This window comes from Lissotriton helveticus, chromosome 8, assembly GCF_964261635.1.
Source record: "Lissotriton helveticus chromosome 8, aLisHel1.1, whole genome shotgun sequence".
Lineage (NCBI taxonomy): Eukaryota > Metazoa > Chordata > Amphibia > Caudata > Salamandridae > Lissotriton > Lissotriton helveticus.
The window spans coordinates 284,935,468-284,954,167 of NC_136069.1; the positions used below are offsets into that span (position 1 = coordinate 284,935,468).

Consider the following 18,700-nt stretch of genomic DNA (forward strand, 5'->3'; position numbering starts at 1 on the left):
AACAAACAGGAACTAGTGCCTCACATGTTCCAGCTATCAGGGTGAGGGACCCAGAGAACACAAGGACCCCTTTCGCAGGTCAACCTTTTTTCTACTATTGTAGCATACTTTCCAGTCACAGAGCTGTACAATGCAATCACTAGTGGGCCATATGCATGCACGAATAAGATGTTCAAGCTTCACTTACTTGATAGAAGGAAACAACAACTAGGATTTTTAAAAATGAACATCTGCAGTTCGTTGGTTGCTGCTGGTGGAGTCTGCCAACAAATATGCTGATGATACAGAGTACATTAAACTGAACTTTATTTACACTTTTTTTTACATGTAGATTTTATATTATCTTTCTTCAAGTAAACCATTATGAGTAAAAACGTCACGTAGGAAAATATTTTAAAAACATCCCTGCAAAAATAGTCAAGTTTCTTCATCTATATGCCACGAGATAGTCTTTTAAGTATAAAGAGCCTTATTTTTCTATTATACAATATCCTTTTATTCTCACGCAGGTTCAAGTCTCTCAGCTCGGTGGCTAAAGTTCCTCTCGCAGCTGCTTTTCCTTCTTGCAGTTGCATATGGAAGTGCTGTCATCTGGCTGGGGAACAAGTTCCATCCCCTCCCGTATCTCAGGGCGACTGGATTGACGCTCTGCGTATTTCTGCAAAATGGAGATCAACATTCAAACATTACCATATAGAAACTCATGAATTAATCTTCGTTTGGGTTACCAATCTACAAGTTTTATTTTGCTCTAATTTACTTTGGTGGACCAGTCAAGATAAATAGGCAAGAACAGCTTCATTTCATACAAGGCACAGGTTTAGAATCGGTTTGGTAAAGGGGGAGGTCTTCAAACCTGGTACAATAGTACAAATGTTTCATAGATGTTGGTTGCATGGGTGATCTATTGTAAAGGAAGGGGACCCCAGCATCAAGGGAACTTTTTCTAAAAGTGCTAATGTTGAAACGTAAATCATGAGTGAGGGCAATAGATAGATTGAGGGCGATAGATAGATAGATAGAGTGAGGGCGATAGATAGATAGATTGAGGGCGATAGATAGATAGATTGAGGGCGATAGATAGATAGAGTGAGGGTGATAGATAGATAGATGGCGATAGAGTGAGTGCGATAGATAGATAGATGGCGATAGAGTGAGTGCGATAGATAGATAGAGGGCGATAGATAGACAGAGTGAGGGCGATAGACAGAGTGAGGGCGATAGACAGAGTGAGGGCGATAGATAGACAGAGTGAGGGCGATAGATAGACAGAGTGAGGGCGATAGATAGAGTGAGGGCGATAGATAGAGTGAGGGCGATAGATAGAGTGAGGGCGATAGATAGAGTGAGGGCGATAGACAGAGTGAGGGCGATAGACAGAGTGAGGGCGATAGACAGAGTGAGGGCGATAGACAGAGTGAGGGCGATAGACAGAGTGAGGGCGATAGACAGAGTGAGGGCGATAGACAGAGTGAGGGCGATAGACAGAGTGAGGGCGATAGACAGAGTGAGGGCGATAGACAGAGTGAGGGCGATAGACAGAGTGAGGGCGATAGACAGAGTGAGGGTGATAGACAGAGTGAGGGCGATAGATAGTTAGACTGAGGGCGATAGATAGAGTGAGGGCGATAGATAGAGTGAGGGCGATAGATAGAGTGAGGGCGATAGATAGATAGAGTGAGGGCGATAGATAGAGTGAGGGCAATAGATAGATAGAGTGAGGGCAATAGATAGATAGGGTGAGGGCGATAGATAGATAGACAGAGTGAGGGCAATAGATAGATAGTTAGAATGAGGGCGATAGATAGAGTGAGGGCGATAGATAGATAGAGTGAGGGCGATAGATAGATAGAGTGAGGGCAATAGATAGAGTGAGGGCGATAGATAGATAGAGTGAGGGCAATAGATAGAGTGAGGGCGATAGATAGATAGAGTGAGGGCAATAGATAGAGTGAGGGCGATAGATAGATAGAGTGAGGGCAATAGATAGATAGAGTGAGGGCAATAGATAGATAGAGTGAGGGCAATAGATAGATAGAGTGAGGGCAATAGATAGATAGAGTGAGGGCGATAGATAGATAGAGTGAGGGCAATAGATAGATAGAGTGAGGGCAATAGATAGAGTGAGGGCGATAGATAGATAGAGTGAGGGCAATAGATAGATAGAGTGAGGGCGATAGATAGATAGAGTGAGGGCAATAGATAGATAGAGTGAGGGCAATAGATAGATAGAGTGAGGGCGATAGATAGATAGAGTGAGGGCAATAGATAGATAGAGTGAGGGCAATAGATAGAGTGAGGGCGATAGATAGATAGAGTGAGGGCAATAGATAGATAGAGTGAGGGCGATAGATAGATAGAGTGAGGGCAATAGATAGAGTGAGGGCAATAGATAGAATGAGGGCGATAGATAGATAGAGTGAGGGCAATAGATAGAGTGAGGGCAATAGATAGAGTGAGGGCAATAGATAGATAGAGTGAGGGCGATAGATAGATAGAGTGAGGGCGATAAATAGATAGAGTGAGGGCGATAGATAGATAGAGTGAGGGCGATAGATAGATAGAGTGAGGGCGATAGATAGATAGAGTGAGGGCGATAGATAGATAGAGTGAGGGCGATAGATAGAGTGAGGGCGATAGATAGAGTGAGGGCGATAGATAGAGTGAGGGCGATAGATAGATAGAGTGAGGGCGATAGATAGATAGAGTGAGGGTGATAGATAGATAGAGTGAGGGAGATAGATAGAGTGAGGGCGATAGATAGAGTGAGGGCGATAGATAGAGTGAGGGCGATAGATAGATAGACAGAGTGAGGGCAATAGATAGATAGATAGAGTGAGGGTGATAGATAGAGTGAGGGCGATTCTACCCAAGGGAAAGCAGTGTTTGTCAGCACGAGGAAAACAAGTATTTCCAATGGGGGGTTGGGTGGGTGGACATGCGAGAGCGAGGAGGCACGGACAACAGGAGGGAGGGCATGGGGAGATAAGGTGCGACAATGGGAGGGAGGGAATGGGTAAAGAAGGCGCCAAAGCATGTCGCGCCCAGGGGGAGGGGTGGAGGGGGGACGAGGATGACGGACAGCGAGCCACGGGTGGCATTGTTAAATGTGTGCGCCCGTGTTCTGAATGTAAAAGCGGGCTCAGTGTTAAAGATTAAGTGCAGCATGCGGTCTGGGGGGGATAAACATTTTACGCATGCTGCTACTTTTGAACATTGGCAGCGGTGAAACATAAGGGGTGGCCCGCTGGTATTAAAAAAACAAGTATTTGCAATGGGGGTTGAAAATGCGAGGGTGAGGAGGCACGGACAACAGGAGGGAAGGCTGGGGGAGAAAACGCACTTTCATCAGAAACGGTCGCTTCATGCACTCGCACACAAGTTTCGAAATATGACCCCAAACGAAAAAAGGTTTAGTGTTAGAACATAACATTGGAGAGTTCGGAGTCTGATTCACAAACTCTGTGTTTTGTCCTCTCCTATGTATAGTTGTGGGGGCTTTGTCGAACGTTTGAACTTCACGCCCCCTTCTTAAGCATCGGGGCAGAATATGTTTAACTCCGACGGGCCTCACTCAACTTAAATGTATCTGAGGTCGATACATGAAGTGTTATTGTGGCCTGTAATATTAACGCATGCTGTTTTCAGTGCAGTAAAAAGACGAAACTGTAGCAAGCGTTATATAAAATGGAATTCTTTTTAATAAGGCTGAGTATGTACGTAGCACAGACATAATGTTTAGCAACTATTCCGTCTGCATCAAGAACGGATGGTGAAGCAGACGAAACGTTGAGTTACTTGTGCATGTTCTTACACTGGTGGTTTCTTTTATCCCCTCCTGATTTGTCAAATGTAACCTGAAGCAGCTGACAACTCCCTGCGGCGCTGTCAGAGGAAATGCAGTCGCATCACATACCGGCGAACAGTCTGTGTACTTAACAGGCAGTGTTGTGGGAAGGGTTGCAGAGATGGGTGATGGTGCCGTGCTAAGCTAACTGGAGTGGCTAGAAGAAAAACACAATGAAAACTACATTAATATAATTCAAACAGTGACTGGGGCATTTGGGACGGCCAACACCGACCTGGGAACTCCAACATGGCGACAGCAGAGTGAGCAGAGTGGGCACTGCAGGAGGAATGAGAGGGGGGCAGGGGGAAAAGTGGCTGGTGAGGCCGGCCCTTAGTGCGTCACTCAGTAAAGCCCAATGTGCTTGAATGTAGGAATGTAATTATACAGTAATAGGATTGGCCAGTATCATGACGGTCTTGCGACTTTAATTATATCCTTGCGCATGCCCTGCAGCCACCATTACAAATCATAATGGTAGCAATTTTCTTAGCAGATTGACCTGGCGCATTGATATTTATGTAAATCATTGTGGTCGTGATTCTCTTTTCGTGCTGGCAGGGGGCGGAAACAAGCACACTCCTACACAGCATATGTAATGAGCGAAGCATATGATTAACAGCCTTGCTGCAGTCAGAGCGTTAAGAGCCCACAGCTTAATAAACAAGAGAGAGACAAAGAGGGAGATGTATGGAGTTGGAGAGAGGGATCAGAGACAGAGAAGAGAGAGAGGAGAAATGGAAATAAACAGAGAGAGAGAGAGAGAGAGAGAGACATAAGCGCCTGAGCTCATGGTTACACTGTAATTTCGGCGACGAACTGTGGCGTGGTGGAGAAGCAAGACAGAGACGGCATTGCGTGGTGGGGGTGGAGGAGCGGCTTCCTTTGAAGTCTGATACCGAGGCACACAGGCTGCCAAATGGTGTGAAGCGATTCAGAAAAGGGGGTGGTGATGAACAGAGTGCCTGAATTAAGCAGACCACTCTTACCCAGTCCAAAGATCAGGGCTTGATCCATCACCGTTTTTTAGCTCACTGCACCATCCCAGCTCAGAACTTGGCTATATGCAAATTAGTCTGTTCCTGTCCCAGTGCATGATGGGAACAGGGCAAACCAAACTACCAAGCCAATTCTTATACTGGGAAGGAAACAAGCTTCCGGGGACCGGTTTCTGCCATTTCAGGCGTCGTCGGCCCGGCTTGCTTGAATCCTGATGGTGCAATGAGCAAGGGACTCACATCTGAGTATACCCTTCCAGGCTTATGGTGGACAAAATGATTCAGAAAAGGGGGTGGTGATGAACAGAGTGCCTGAATTAAGCAGACCACTCTTACCCAGTCCAAAGATCAGGGCTTGATCCATCACCGTTTTTTAGCTCACTGCACCATCCCAGCTCAGAACTTGGCTATATGCAAATTAGTCTGTTCCTGTCCCAGTGCATGATGGGAACAGGGCAAACCAAACTACCAAGCCAATTCTTATACTGGGAAGGAAACAAGCTTCCGGGGACCGGTTTCTGCCATTTCAGGCGTCGTCGGCCCGGCTTGCTTGAATCCTGATGGTGCAATGAGCAAGGGACTCACATCTGAGTATACCCTTCCACGCTTATGGTGGACAAAATGATTCAGAAAAGGGGGTGGTGATGAACAGAGTGCCTGAATTAAGCAGACCACTCTTACCCAGTCCAAAGATCAGGGCGTGATCCATCACCGTTTTTTAGCTCACTGTACCATCCCAGCTCAGAACTTGGCTATATGCAAATTAGTCTGTTCCTGTCCCAGTGCATGATGGGAACAGGGCAAACCAAACTACCAAGCCAATTCTTATACTGGGAAGGAAACAAGCATCCGGGGACCGGTTTCTGCCATTTCAGGCGTCGTCGGCCCGGCTTGCTTGAATCCTGATGGTGCAATGAGCAAGGGACTCACATCTGAGTATACCCTTCCACGCTTATGGTGGACAAAATGATTCAGAAAAGGGGGTGGTGATGAACAGAGTGCCTGAATTAAGCAGACCACATGGTGTGAAGCATCAGACCTGTACAAGCTCTCGGCATTGCGTGGTCGGGCAGGGGAGCGGCATTGGGTGGCGGGGGCGGGGGAGCGGCTTACTTTGCAGTCTGATGCCGATGGTGTGTGATGTGCACATGCCAGGCTCATATGTACTGTACCCTATTCGCAGTTTGGGTACACTTTTGAAAAGCCTTACTATAATCTCGCCAAGTATCCCTACGGGATGGCTTACGCGAGATCTAAAAACGACCCCACAGCTACAAATTCAACGTAGATGATGGGTGTGGTTGTGCTGAGTTTCAACCGCACCCTGAGAATTCTTTTCCTCCTCAGCACTGTCCCTCAGTGATGCCCTTTGAATTTCAGCACCTACAGACAGTCCACCCCTTCATCCTCAGTCAACACCACTATCTGAAGTTCATGAACAGATGTGATACCTGGCATGTCTCCCTCAGAAGACAGACTCTGTGAGACCTCCATCCGGTTCAAGCAGTGGATATCAGCACAGCTATAGCTCTGGTTCACATAACAGGAGCTTACATGTGCCTCCTGTTTCAATTTAAAGAAATCAATACCACAAAAACAACGTCAAACCGAGAATCTAAAGAAAACTACAAAATGAAAACCATGAATGAAAGAAAATATACAGATCTCAAGCACAGTAAACCTAGGAAGCAAAAAGATCAACCTAACAAATAAAACTGTTGATTTAACATTTGAAAAAGGAAGTCATAAGGCTCTTTATTAAACCTGGAGTCGGCTTAAATTAAAAAACATAAAAATGTATACAAACATAACAAAATGAAAACAAAAATTCGAAAACAAGGTATTAAACGCAAATATGCATGTAGACTAATCCACATCTGTGAAATTATGTTGACTGATACAAAAGCTGATGGGCATACCCGTCAGCCAATGCCCAAAGCCAGCTGAACCAGAGTAGCCAATGGCTGAAAGGGCTGCCCTATAGCCTCCTTTTGCAACTGTATGGATGGATGTAAATATCTGTAGAGTGTAAAATGAGATGACATTACCTCTCACAAACAGCTAAAGCTGTATGTGAGAACTATAATAAGCAAGATAGTGCTTATTAGCAAAAGGGAATTTTTACAGGAGGTCTTAGACAAGAGGAATTGTGAGCTAACCAGGGCCAAAAGATGCATTTGAAGGTACATCAATGATAGTGTATTTGTATGTTCACAAAACCAGTCTCAAGTTGGCTCAAAAAACTATTCACAGTGCCCTTTTACGCCAGACCTCTCACAATGCCCGATAGTCCGATATCAAAGCTGGTGGGTCATGAATCTGTGGGCTTCTGGGCCTGGTTTTCTTTGTACCAGGGGCTAGTCCATTAAAGAAGAAGTGTGCTGGTTTTAAAAGTTAATGTTCCATTTAGGTCTGCCCTTTGTGTTAAGCTCCTCCTAATAGCTCAGTAGAAAGTGAAACAATGTGTCAGGAGACGACTCGAATGAAGGTTACATTTTGAAATGAAGAGTTGGAAATTGAAGGACTACCTTAACCACTAAGGAACAGCCATGGTTACTAGCCTCAGAGAATGCTTCATGCTGGTTTGCCAAGTTCAACCACAACTAGAATGGACTTTTAACTATTCTATTTACACTCACCTGAAATACTGTGAAGTAGTAACAGTACAGTCTGTGAGGCTGAAGCAGCTCCCGCGCGAGTGACTGTCCTGCCTTGGCAATAGTCCGAGCTTCTTCATCGTGTTCCTGGGAATGTTAAAATAAACACATGTAAGGTCATTTGTTTAGCTGGCGGTAGATCACTTGAAGGATGCAGATCTCAAGAAACATAGTCCTCCACACCTCAGCCTGCTGGTCCCTAATCAGGGTGGCTTGGTGAGAAGCAAGCGAAACGCATGCCTGAGGTTTAACTAAGTGCGGGGGAATGCAACATAGCGTTAAGGCCCATCCCAAATCTAAACAGAAGGATACATTTAAAATCCGACATTTGACCTCTGTTTTGAAATAGACAGGCATCTTGAAAGTATGGCATTTCAATGCTAAGATTTTGCATCTTCCAGACGCCTCCCCTCATCCTAACTCCTGCTTGCACACATCCCATGCATCCATAAAACCAGATCTAACAGTCGAGCTTTCTCGTACATCGCTGCTAAAGCGTGGATGACCTCCCGCTACATGTAAGAGCCTCCTCCTCACTTCCTGAATTCTGCAAGAAGCTGACGACTTGGCTTTTCGAGTAGTCCCACCAGGCCCTAGGCTTGGCTTGACCCACACCAGCTCAACATCAAGATACCCTTCCGGGTGATAGGAAGCTCTATAAACCTGCAGAACACCTTTGTTTTCAATTTAATTCACCTTTTATCTTAAAAGGAAACAGTGACGGTTTCTGTAGTTCTTCTGTAGATTTTATTCATTTTTCAAAAAAAAAAAAAAAAAAATCAATCACCATTCACGCCGCTGCAATTGGTTATCAATTGCAGGTCACATTATGTACTTGAAAACCGACCCACTTGATTTCAATACCACAATTCCTGCATTTTTTATAATATTCATGCGTGTATTCTATAGCAGCGTGCACTGGAGAGATGCCGCCTGACAATTCATAAAATAAAACCTGAAAAGGGGAGCAGGAAGGAACGCTTTTAAGCACCACAAAATAAAAAGCACTAACACAGCTAGGCCGCAAGCAAAAGTGACGAAAATAAATGCTTGGAATTAAAGGGAACCACCGGTAATGACCCTGTACACATGCCATACATTGGTATTTTAGCTTGCTAGTTGCATTACAAAGGGGGACCTATCACATGCAAACCATCCTTGTCCTCCTCCAATAGGGACCGTCCCACGCGAACTGGCAGGTTACTTCCCGTCTCAGCAGGATTAAGAGCAACCCGAGGGCGGTTTTAGTTCATTCAAGCATTCCACTACTGCATTTGTTTTTTTGCTCTACAAACAACTTTGAGAACGAGACGTTTAATAAGTACCCCGTCAAGTGACGTGATAGGCAAGATTTGAACATATTTTTGGGCACAGCAATTGTAAGGCAGGTATGGCCTCCTTTAGATGTGGGATTTCAGTTGTGAACAATTCAGCGTTTGTTGTTGAGACTCCCAAGTCACATGTTTAGAGGCGTTTACCCACGTTCACCTTCAAAATCTATTTCAGCAAAAATAACCCTCCGCCTCGATACTATTTAGATGCGGGTGTTCTTGCTTGAGCAGTTTAAAAATACTGAAATTAAGCCAAACTTCAAAGATTAGTATTACATTTCAAGAGCTTGACTCAGGGCCAATGTTGCCCGTTGATTTTTTTTTTTTTTCCAAAATAACAAAGGCGTTGTTACCCTGGGCGACTATCTGCCCTGCAAACTATTTTAATTTCTAATAGCAGGTTTGAAATTAAGCTGCCACCAAGGCAGAACAATGGGTACATCTGTGAAGTTCTCCCACACGTATTGTGTTACAGGTGCTCGATGGCTTCAGGTTTTGTCTAGCACTACCACAAACAATTCCTTTCATAACCTGCTTTCTAACATTCCTACCTGCAACAAACCCAGGAACTATTGTTTACAAGTCCTGCACTGATGCACCGACACTAAAATGTTCAGAGGCTTTATTTTTTGTAAAATAATAAAACACAATATTTAGTACACTTCCTTCTTCATACTGTGAGGAAGGAGGAAGAGCTAAATCTGATGCTTTTCCGGTAGTTTGCAAAGTTGCATCTTTGAGAAGCTGATCCTATGCATATCTTTTGTAAGCCATTAATTCTTTTCCCAATTCTGCAGGGTGTAAATACCCACATAAGTACCTCCACCTCTTGATCTGCATTCAAAGTGCATGCCGAACAACTACAGGAGAAGTAAGGAGATCTTTCCTACCCTACCATCCAACACTTATGCTGGGCGAAGGGTACTACAACATTAGGCCAACTTGATTTCTTTTTACCACAGTACAGCCGACTGATGTCGGTCCGAGGGAGTGGGAGAGAGGTTATGAAAAGGGAACCATTTGTGTTCTCCCTTAGAACTACACTAACCACAAAAAGAAATACAGGCCCCTATATCTCTAGCCCTACCTCTGGGCTTCTCACACCTTATAGGTAGAGAAGTGTGGCTCACTGGTTAGAGGCGGCAGATCCGTAAGCAGAGAACGGCCCGGGACCAGGGTTCGATTCCCGACGCGGCAGGGTCGTGGACCAGGGTCAGCGGACTCGATAATTCTCGCCTCGGTGCCTACTCTAGTCAGAAACCACACTCGGCAACTCTGGGCATCAGCTTGCCTCATCTTCACAACGGCCCCCCCAGACCGCCGGGGATGCTTGGTCGCACCTTAGAGATACCCATCAGGGATTATCTCTCAGGGTGAGCCAGGACGGGTTCCCCAGTTGTCGAAGCGTGGAGATACTCCTCCGGGAGTCGATTCCTAGCGCTATATAAACCCACAATTAAATTGTGTAGGCAACTCCTCACCAAAAGTGCTTACTAATTAACTGGCCACTCTGCTCATCCAGTATTCTGGATTTACAGAGGTGTGCAAGAAAAAAAATTATCGGGATGGCCTCACACACCCCATGAGTGTCAGGATTTATGATCGGCCATCCCGCGTTCGGCAAAGAATCCTCTAATGGTGAACGAGCCCCTTGTTTAGGGCTGTAAATCAGTCATTAGACGGAGACTAAGGGGAAAACAAGCATTGGCATAGCCAATAGGTCTTGCTTTTGTGACCTTATAAGTATTTAGCACAATATCCTTGGTGCAACAACACCAACTGTTGCATGGCTAAACACTTATAAGGTCCCAAAAGCGAGACCTATTGGCTATGACAATGCTTATTCATCATTGTGGCTCTGAAACAGTAAAAGTTTTCAGGAAGGGCAGCTGGGTAGAAAGAGGCACTTACTTTCCTTGGCCGGCCCCATTCCAATGAATCAACCTCGATAATCGATATTAAAGGACTTCGGTAACTCGGTCACGTTTCTGCACCAAAACTTGCCTTTCCAAACAAGAACTTGTCTGCGTTTGTTGCTTACGAGGAGGCGGGACAGCGGTTTTCCCTGCGGCAGGATGACCCCTGGTGTCACCCTGGCCTGTGAGCGGGATTCACTGTGTTAAACGCCTCCTCGCTCCCAAAATAATGGCTGAGGAAAGAGGCCGTCAGATCGGATCAGAGACCGTGGCCGTGTCCGAACCACTGCTCCGGGGGTTTGGATCAGAAGAGACATGGGGTGCAGACAACAGCGCGAGAACAGAGCGAAAGGAGAAGGGAGGAATGATAGCGAGGAGACACCAGTGTGAGACCTTGGAAGAGAGGAGAGGGTAATCAAACTGAGATGAGGTAGAATTTAAGCGAACTATAGGAGACTGAAGAAGAGCTCCAGGAGACAGGAGGAGATCTATTTCTGAATTAAACGAGGAGCAGGACCCGAATGCGGGGTCCCTAAGCCCTCGATTATTCAGGGCTTCTCCACCCAGGAGCTGCTGGTCACTCCAAACAGGCGACAGAAGAGAGTGGAGCAGAGTTGTGAAAGAAGAGAAGAAGGGAGAGTTGAATGCGCAGGGGCGCGATAAAAAACATGAAAAGGGAGGAGAAGGAGTCACCACAGCTGAAAATATGAAAAGGGAAGAGAAGGGGTAACCACAGCCGAAAACATGAAAAGAGAAGGAGTAACCACAGATTATAGCGAAGGGAGAAAAGGATGAATGGATGGGGTAGGAGTGGAGGAAAAGAAGAGAAAGAGCAGGAAAATGCTAGACCAAACAGAGAGAACACGAGAGGGAAGGAGACGGTAGTTAAGAAAGAGAAAAGGGAAGCAAAGACATAATAAAGGCGGAGGGGGTAATAGAGTGGAACGAGTGAGTGAGAAGCGAAGATCAACAGATAATATAATCGCAAATGAGATAAAATAGAATGATGAAAAATATGAGATAAAGAAAGAAGGGCAGATAAAAAAGTGCAGCAGTTGCGTGAAAGAAGGGACAAAAGATGGAAACGGATGAGATAAGATGGGTGCGAGGAGGGAAAGAGGGACACGTGTGGCTAAAGAAAAGTCAGATGTGATAGAGAAAGAGCAGGGAGCGAGACATTAGATAGAAATGTGCGATGGTAGGAAGAGAATGGGCAAAGACATCAGTCAATATAAAGAGAAGGACATGTGCAGACACAGGGCTAGACAGAGCTTGCCACACACTGAAGAGTGCACTCGTGCATATAGACGCACTCTAGATGGGAGCCAGAGAGACGTGCACACAGACTGACATCCATAGCGAAAGAGACGCACATAGACAACCACATAGAAACTTGCAGTAGGACAGATACAGACGCGAACAGCCATAGACTTAAAGTGAACACCTAGGAAGACATACCAGAATGGGTGCAAGCTAGAAAGTAACAGAGTTACAAGACACAGAGGAGCATAAAGGGAATGACACAAATTGGAATATTGGCATGCTGTACAATTTGACACACATAGATAGATACATCATGGCGTCACACGCTGGGATATAAACACAGAGAAAGTGGCTGGCACATAGAGAGACACCAGCGTACGCAGACAATACGTAAACGGCGCACACACATACGCACATAGTATACACGCACACACAGAGTGCGCACACACTGAGCACTCACACCAAGCGCACACACAGGCAGAAACCAGAATCACGCTCAGAGCACACACGGGCAGAGCTGTGGCAGCAAACCACTTGTGTGAGGAAGAAGGGAGGGCGTGAGAGAGGAGAGAGCAAGCAAGGACACTCGTCAGACTCGAGAGGCTGAGCTCACAGGCTGGCAGGGACAGAGCTCCTTCGCGCGCCTGATGCAAGTGGCAGTAAACCTGGCACCCAACTTCTACAGCCCACTAAGAGGGCACCTTGGACCGACAAGGTGCCCACCCGCGGAGGTGCTTCCAGTCCACCCTGTACCACGTCACCACGGGCACGGAGAGGGCAGCCAGGCCGGATTGCTGAGAGCTTCGAGGGATGAACTGAAGACGGGCCGGCACCTCTGGGAGAGGAGTAGGAGGAAGAGAGCTGCAGCCCGGGCGAGGAAGGGTCTGTGTCTGCAGGGATTGGCGCGAGGAAGGTTCTGCACTTCAGAGGTGCGAGGAAGGGTCCGCTCCTCTGGGGGAGGAGTGAGGAGGAGGGCTGCACCCCAGAGAAGTGAGGACGGGTCTGCACCTTTAGGTAGTGGAGTGAGGACGGGTCTGCTCTTCAAAGGAGTGAGAAAAGTGCTGCCCCTCAAATGAGTGAAGAACGGTCTGCACCCCGAGGGAGAGAGCAGAGGACTGTTCTGCACCTCAGAAGAGAGAGGAACGGTCTGCACCCCATAGAGGGGCGTGAAGACGGGCCGGCATCTCTGGGGGGGGAGTGGGAAGGAAGAGGAAGATTGAGCCTCAAAGGGCACGGGTGCCGAGATTGAGCCTCAGAGGGCACGGGTGCCGAAAATAGGGAGTAAGAGGAAGACTGAGCTTCAGAGGGTGTGGGAGCTGAAAGTGATCGCGAAGCACTTAATTACCTGTGACAGGGAAGAAAAGACAGATGCTGCGCGCGGGCACAAGCTTCAGGCCACCAAAATGCCTGCGGTAGCTCTTTGAAAACCCCCTCACTCAAAGTCGACCAAGCAGCGCATGCGCTACTCTAGGCTCGACCTAAAAAGGAAAGGAGTCCAATAAAAATCCCTACTGTCTACCAGCCAAAACTTCCTAATCTTTATTTTTTGGTAGTGTCGGAGGGGTGGGGGTGAGGGGGCGGGGTGTTGTGATGCCCTCCAGATCATTGCACACCTGTGTGAATCCAGAATACTGGATAAGTAGAGTGGCCAGTTAGTTGGTATGCACTCGGTGAGGAAATGCCCACACAAGGTGTGAGAAGCTCAGAGGTACAATTTGACTTCTAGCCTTGAAAAACACCTACAGGAGCGAGGATCAAAACATAGTCTGATCCACTGATCCCCTCTGCAAGGCGTTAGCAGCACAGTCCGGGACAATTTACCAGCTAATGATCAGGCAGCACTATTACCATTTCCGGCCACTTATGGTTTCCACTTGCTGAACCTTATGAAACGTTCAACGTAACTAACAAATATCTAAATCAGACTCCCTTTCAACAAAGCAAACAATGTGACACAAATTGGCAACAACCAGCTGAGCTTCTAAATGTAGTCTGTTGCGGCTGGCATCTGGCCTCTGGTATCAATGTCCAAGGCACCTTTGCCTGACTTATCTCCAAAACCAACTTCACCACCCAAATCAAAACTAAAAAGGTACAAACCATCATCTGCACGAGCAGGAGAACACTTCTACTGCAGCTTCTAACTACTCCATATGTCATACAAATAGAAGTTCAGTAAAACAGCCACATCTAATGTGGTTATTGTGCTTCTGTATTAGTACAGTACTTGCAAGTTGTAAGGTTATCTTCTTGTACAATGAACACAGAAGGTATAGGGGGCCATTTCGTGAATCTATCACATACAATGGATAGCTCTACATCCTCCTCCCAAAGGTCTACACACATGGACACCTATTGACCCCAAATGCATCTGCGCCTTGGTACTGCAAAATACAAGAAGATCAGTATTTGAAACAGTTGATCACCAAACCTTGATCTCTGGCTCCGCTGATTAATAGCGGCGAAACGCTTCATTGTTTTTTTTAATAATCCCGCCCTACCCGCCCTGTTGACCCCGCCCACCCTGGTCACCGGTCTACTTAGACCCGCCTTATCTCGCCTGCTAAACTCGAGCTGTCCTGTGGCAGAGGACGGGCTCGCTGGCGGCTTGCGCTTTTTTTAAAACATTCACTTGCTTGGCTGACTACTAGCTACTTGATCTCTGGCTCCGCTGATTAACAGCGGCGAAACACTTCATTGTTTTTTAATAATCCCGCCCTACCCGCCCTGTTGACCCCGCCCACCCTGGTCACCGGTCTACTTATACGTACCTCATGTGTCAGCGCAGCGGACGAGCGCAGCGGGCGCGACGTAGGCGCGCCGGAGTTGCGCCTGAGTTAAGCCCGTCTGCGCCCGTCCGCGGCCGGCCGGGGCCAGGGGCATGTCATTCTGCTCCTTTAACTACCTATTCCTCGGCTACCTTGAAACTCCTACAAGGTAAGTGGCCACTTTCTCCTGCCATTAGTAGTAATATCTCAGCCCTTGGCCTCGCCCCTCCTACTCCGGCGCCCTGCCCTTCCCTTTCCTCCCCCCTTTCTTCTTTGTCCTTTATTTTGTTAAACACCAGGTCAGCGGTGAAACATCACCAGGACCTATTTATCTTGCTCGACACCCAGAAGCCAGATATATTATGTTTAACGGAGACGTGGTTTGGCGATTCGTCATTGCCTGCTCTCCTGGCGGCTCTTCCTCTTACCTATGCGGCCCTTCGGGTCGACCGCCCTGCAGGAAAAAAAGGAGGTGGTGTGGCGCTTATCGCCAAAGCTGAGTATAATTTCCAGCTTCTTCCATCTGTCTTTATTGACTCTGTCGAGTATCTTGTAGCCCGCTCTGACATCTCTTCCCCTCCTCTTATTTGCCTACTTACATATCGCCCCCCTCAGAACACTCCTCACTTTATAACAGCTTTTCAGGACCTAGTGGCCACGCTGACGGTCAATCATGCCTCCATCCTTATATTGGGGGACTTTAATTATTGGCCCAACGATCCGTCTGAATGCCAGGCATCGAAACAATTTACCGATTTGCTCCAGTCGTTAAATTTTGTCTCACGTATTCATGTTCCCACACATATTGGTGGACATGAGCTCGACCAAGTTTGGTCCCTTAACTATCTTATCTCCTCGGTATCAGTGTCCCCTTGTCCATGGTCCGATCACGCCTTCATTTTCTTCACTCTTCATCTTACTTTACCATCCAGGATCTCGCGGGAAAAAAACACCTGGGCCCGAAATTGGAACCGGGTCGATCTGATCTCGCTGTCATCTTCCCTTCTAGCCTCTACCCCTGACTTAGCTGGCTTATCATCGTCAGCACAAGCCATTGGGATTGACACCTGGCTGGCGGAAGCCTGCGATTTAGCGGCCCCCTTACGCCGTATTTCAATTAAAAGACCTAAAGAGGCGAACCAATGGTTTGATACTAACTTAAAGGAAAAGAAACTGTCCCTCCGGCGTGCCGAAAGACTCTGGAGAAGGGAATACTGCCCCCATCTGAAAACCTGCTATTTAACATTACGGCAGGAATATAAAAAAGCTATCGTAGAAACTAAAACCACCTATTTCTCAGCAAAAATCTTAACAGCAGAGAATCAACCGCGAGAAATTTTCTCGATAGTGAACGAGTTAGCTTTTTCAGATAGGAGCGTATCTAAACCCCCTCCTACTCAAACCCTCTGTGATTCGTTAAATTCCTATTTCATTGACAAAATCATTAATATCAAGAACAACATTCCCCCTCCCTCTGTTTCTTATGTTGAGCCCTGCCCGCCAACCCTGCCGCCTACTTTAACAGCAATTCCCCCTATCACGGAAACAGGGTTTCGGGAAATTTTACTTAAAGTTAAGTCTGGTTCGCCTGCTGATATCTGCCCGGCACGTATCTTACAGCAAATTTATTCAGTTTGCACACAGCCCCGATCGCCTTTCTCAACAGCTCCCTTTTACAAGGGATTGTGACCCCGGCCCTTAAAGTAGCCAACATTGTGCCCATTCTAAAAAAACCAGGGGCAGATCCAGCTATTTCAACTAACTACCGGCCTATTTCCTTATTGCCATACTTGGGTAAGGTGCTTGAGCGCCATGTTGCTGCGGTGCTCAGCACCCATGTTGAGGCTACGGGAGGCCTGGCACCCTGCCAGGCTGGCTTCCGCCCTAAACACTCCACTGAGTCTGTGGTAGTGTCGGTCCTAAACACCCTCAGGGAGGGCCTGGACCAAAATAAACATCAAGCCCTGGTGCTCCTCGATCTTTCCGCCGCCTTCGATACGGTGGATCATTCCATCTTGCTTTCACGTATCGGAGCGGCGGGAATCGGGGGCTCAGCACTAGTGTGGCTCTCGTCCTTCCTGCGGGATCGCACACAGGCTGTTCGGCTGGGAGAGTTCAGGGCAGACCCTTTAAAGATCACTTGTGGTGTTCCCCAAGGGTCCTCTCTATCTCCCTTATTGTTTAATCTCTATATCTATCCCCTTATCTTTGCACTTCAGCAGCTGGAGGTCGCTGTGTATAACTATGCAGATGACCTCCAGCTGGTCTTTGACCTCTCTTCTTCCCCTCACGCTATTTCTAATTTTCAATCTATTATGATTTTTATCAGGGACTGGATGAGCCACAACCATTTGAAGCTAAACCCAGATAAAACCGAATTGGTGCTTACTGGTGGCTCCTCCAGTCCCTGGAATTCTTCTTTTTGGCCCCCCACTCTTGGTTCTCCTCCTCTTCCCTCTTCCACGGTTAAGACTTTAGGTATAAAAATCAACAACCAGCTCACTCTTCATTCACAAGTTGGTGCTGTTGTTTCTTCCTGTTTTTTGATGCTTCGAACTATCCGCACTGTTTCCCGGTTTTTTCCCCTCTGGCACTTAAACTTATTATGTCTGCCTTGGTGATCTCCCGGCTAGACTATGCCAATGCCCTATACAACGGCATTCCGGCGTATAGTCTACGCAAACTCCAGCTTGTACAGAACCAAGCGGCCCGGCTGGTGTATGGCCTTCCTCGCTTCCATCATTCTACACCACTGTTGAAGGCACTGCACTGGTTGCCTGTCCGGCAACGATCCCTTTTTAAGACTGGGTGCATGGCTTTCCAGGCACGGCAGGGAACGGCCCCTGCTTTTATTTCTTCCCTTCTAACTAATTATGTCCCCGTCAGACACCTTCGTTCGTCCGATCGGTCCCTTTTGCAGGTCCCTCGGTATACTAGAAAAAAATGGGGAGGATCCAACTTTTCCACCTTGGCTCCTGTATTCTGGAACTCCCTGCCTGACCATCTCCGAGCGATAAAACAATACTCCCTCTTTCGCAAGGGCCTGAAAACCTTCCTGTTTGCTCAGGCCTTTCCACACTAATGATCCTTCCTCGTCTGCTCTGCATGCCGCCAAAAGCGCCAAGAAACCGTTATGGTGTATGATGCGCTGTATAAACTTTTTAAATTCAAATTCAACCATCTTACACAATCTAAAAAAGCGAAATAGGTATTGGTGGAACGGTACTGAAATGGTTCAGCACATATCGTATGGATCACACTATTCATTCGCTTTGAGCTTCCTCCCATGCCGTATGGTGTTCAGAGCTCCCTTCTGGCACCCTTAGTCTTCTACCTTCTATCTAGTCTTCTATCTTTTGTTCTTGATGTTCCTATTGGGGGTCACCAATCAACATTATGCTGATGGCACTACCATTTACCTTATGTAGGACTCTCCTTAATCCATCTCCATGGTTGGAATGGTGTTGCAAACCATACATATTTTCATAGAACAGAAATTCCTTAAATTCAATTCTTCAAAAATCCTTAGATTCTATTTTTCAAAGCCAAAGATTTGGTTTATTCTTCCCAAACATCAATTATAACAGCGGACCTATCTGGCTTAAACCCATTAAGAATACTAGCATTGCTCTGAACTTTTCCATCAATTCCAAATTGCCTGTTTTCTTCACAGATGATCATTACATTCTATTAGATACTTATCTTGTTTACTGTCTAGGTGTACATGGCTATGTTCAGCTGACATGACCCTAGGCAGGACTGTTCTCACACCAGCCGCAACTTCTCTCACTAACATAGGTATCTCCTGATTTAATACTAACCTGCTATTAATTTAAAACTATCACAGCAATGCAAATCTTTTATGACTACCAGTACGCTGATAACCCAATGAATATACATAAGGTTCCTTCTGCTCCTGT

At 46.7% G+C, this 18,700-nt stretch overlaps 1 protein-coding gene across 1 annotated transcript in view; it reads right to left on the reverse strand.

The window, feature by feature from the left end:
- Positions 1-289: 289 nt before the first annotated feature.
- Positions 290-18,700, reverse strand: part of POGLUT3 (protein O-glucosyltransferase 3) — an 80,368-nt gene continuing 61,957 nt past the window's right edge. Inside the window, exons 7-8 of the mRNA XM_078657053.1 lie at positions 7,485-7,589; positions 290-658 (exon numbers count right to left, since the gene is read on the reverse strand). Of these exons, the coding sequence (XP_078513179.1) occupies positions 533-658; positions 7,485-7,589 (231 nt within the window). The 3' untranslated portion in view covers positions 290-532. The remainder of the gene's footprint in view (positions 659-7,484; positions 7,590-18,700) is intronic.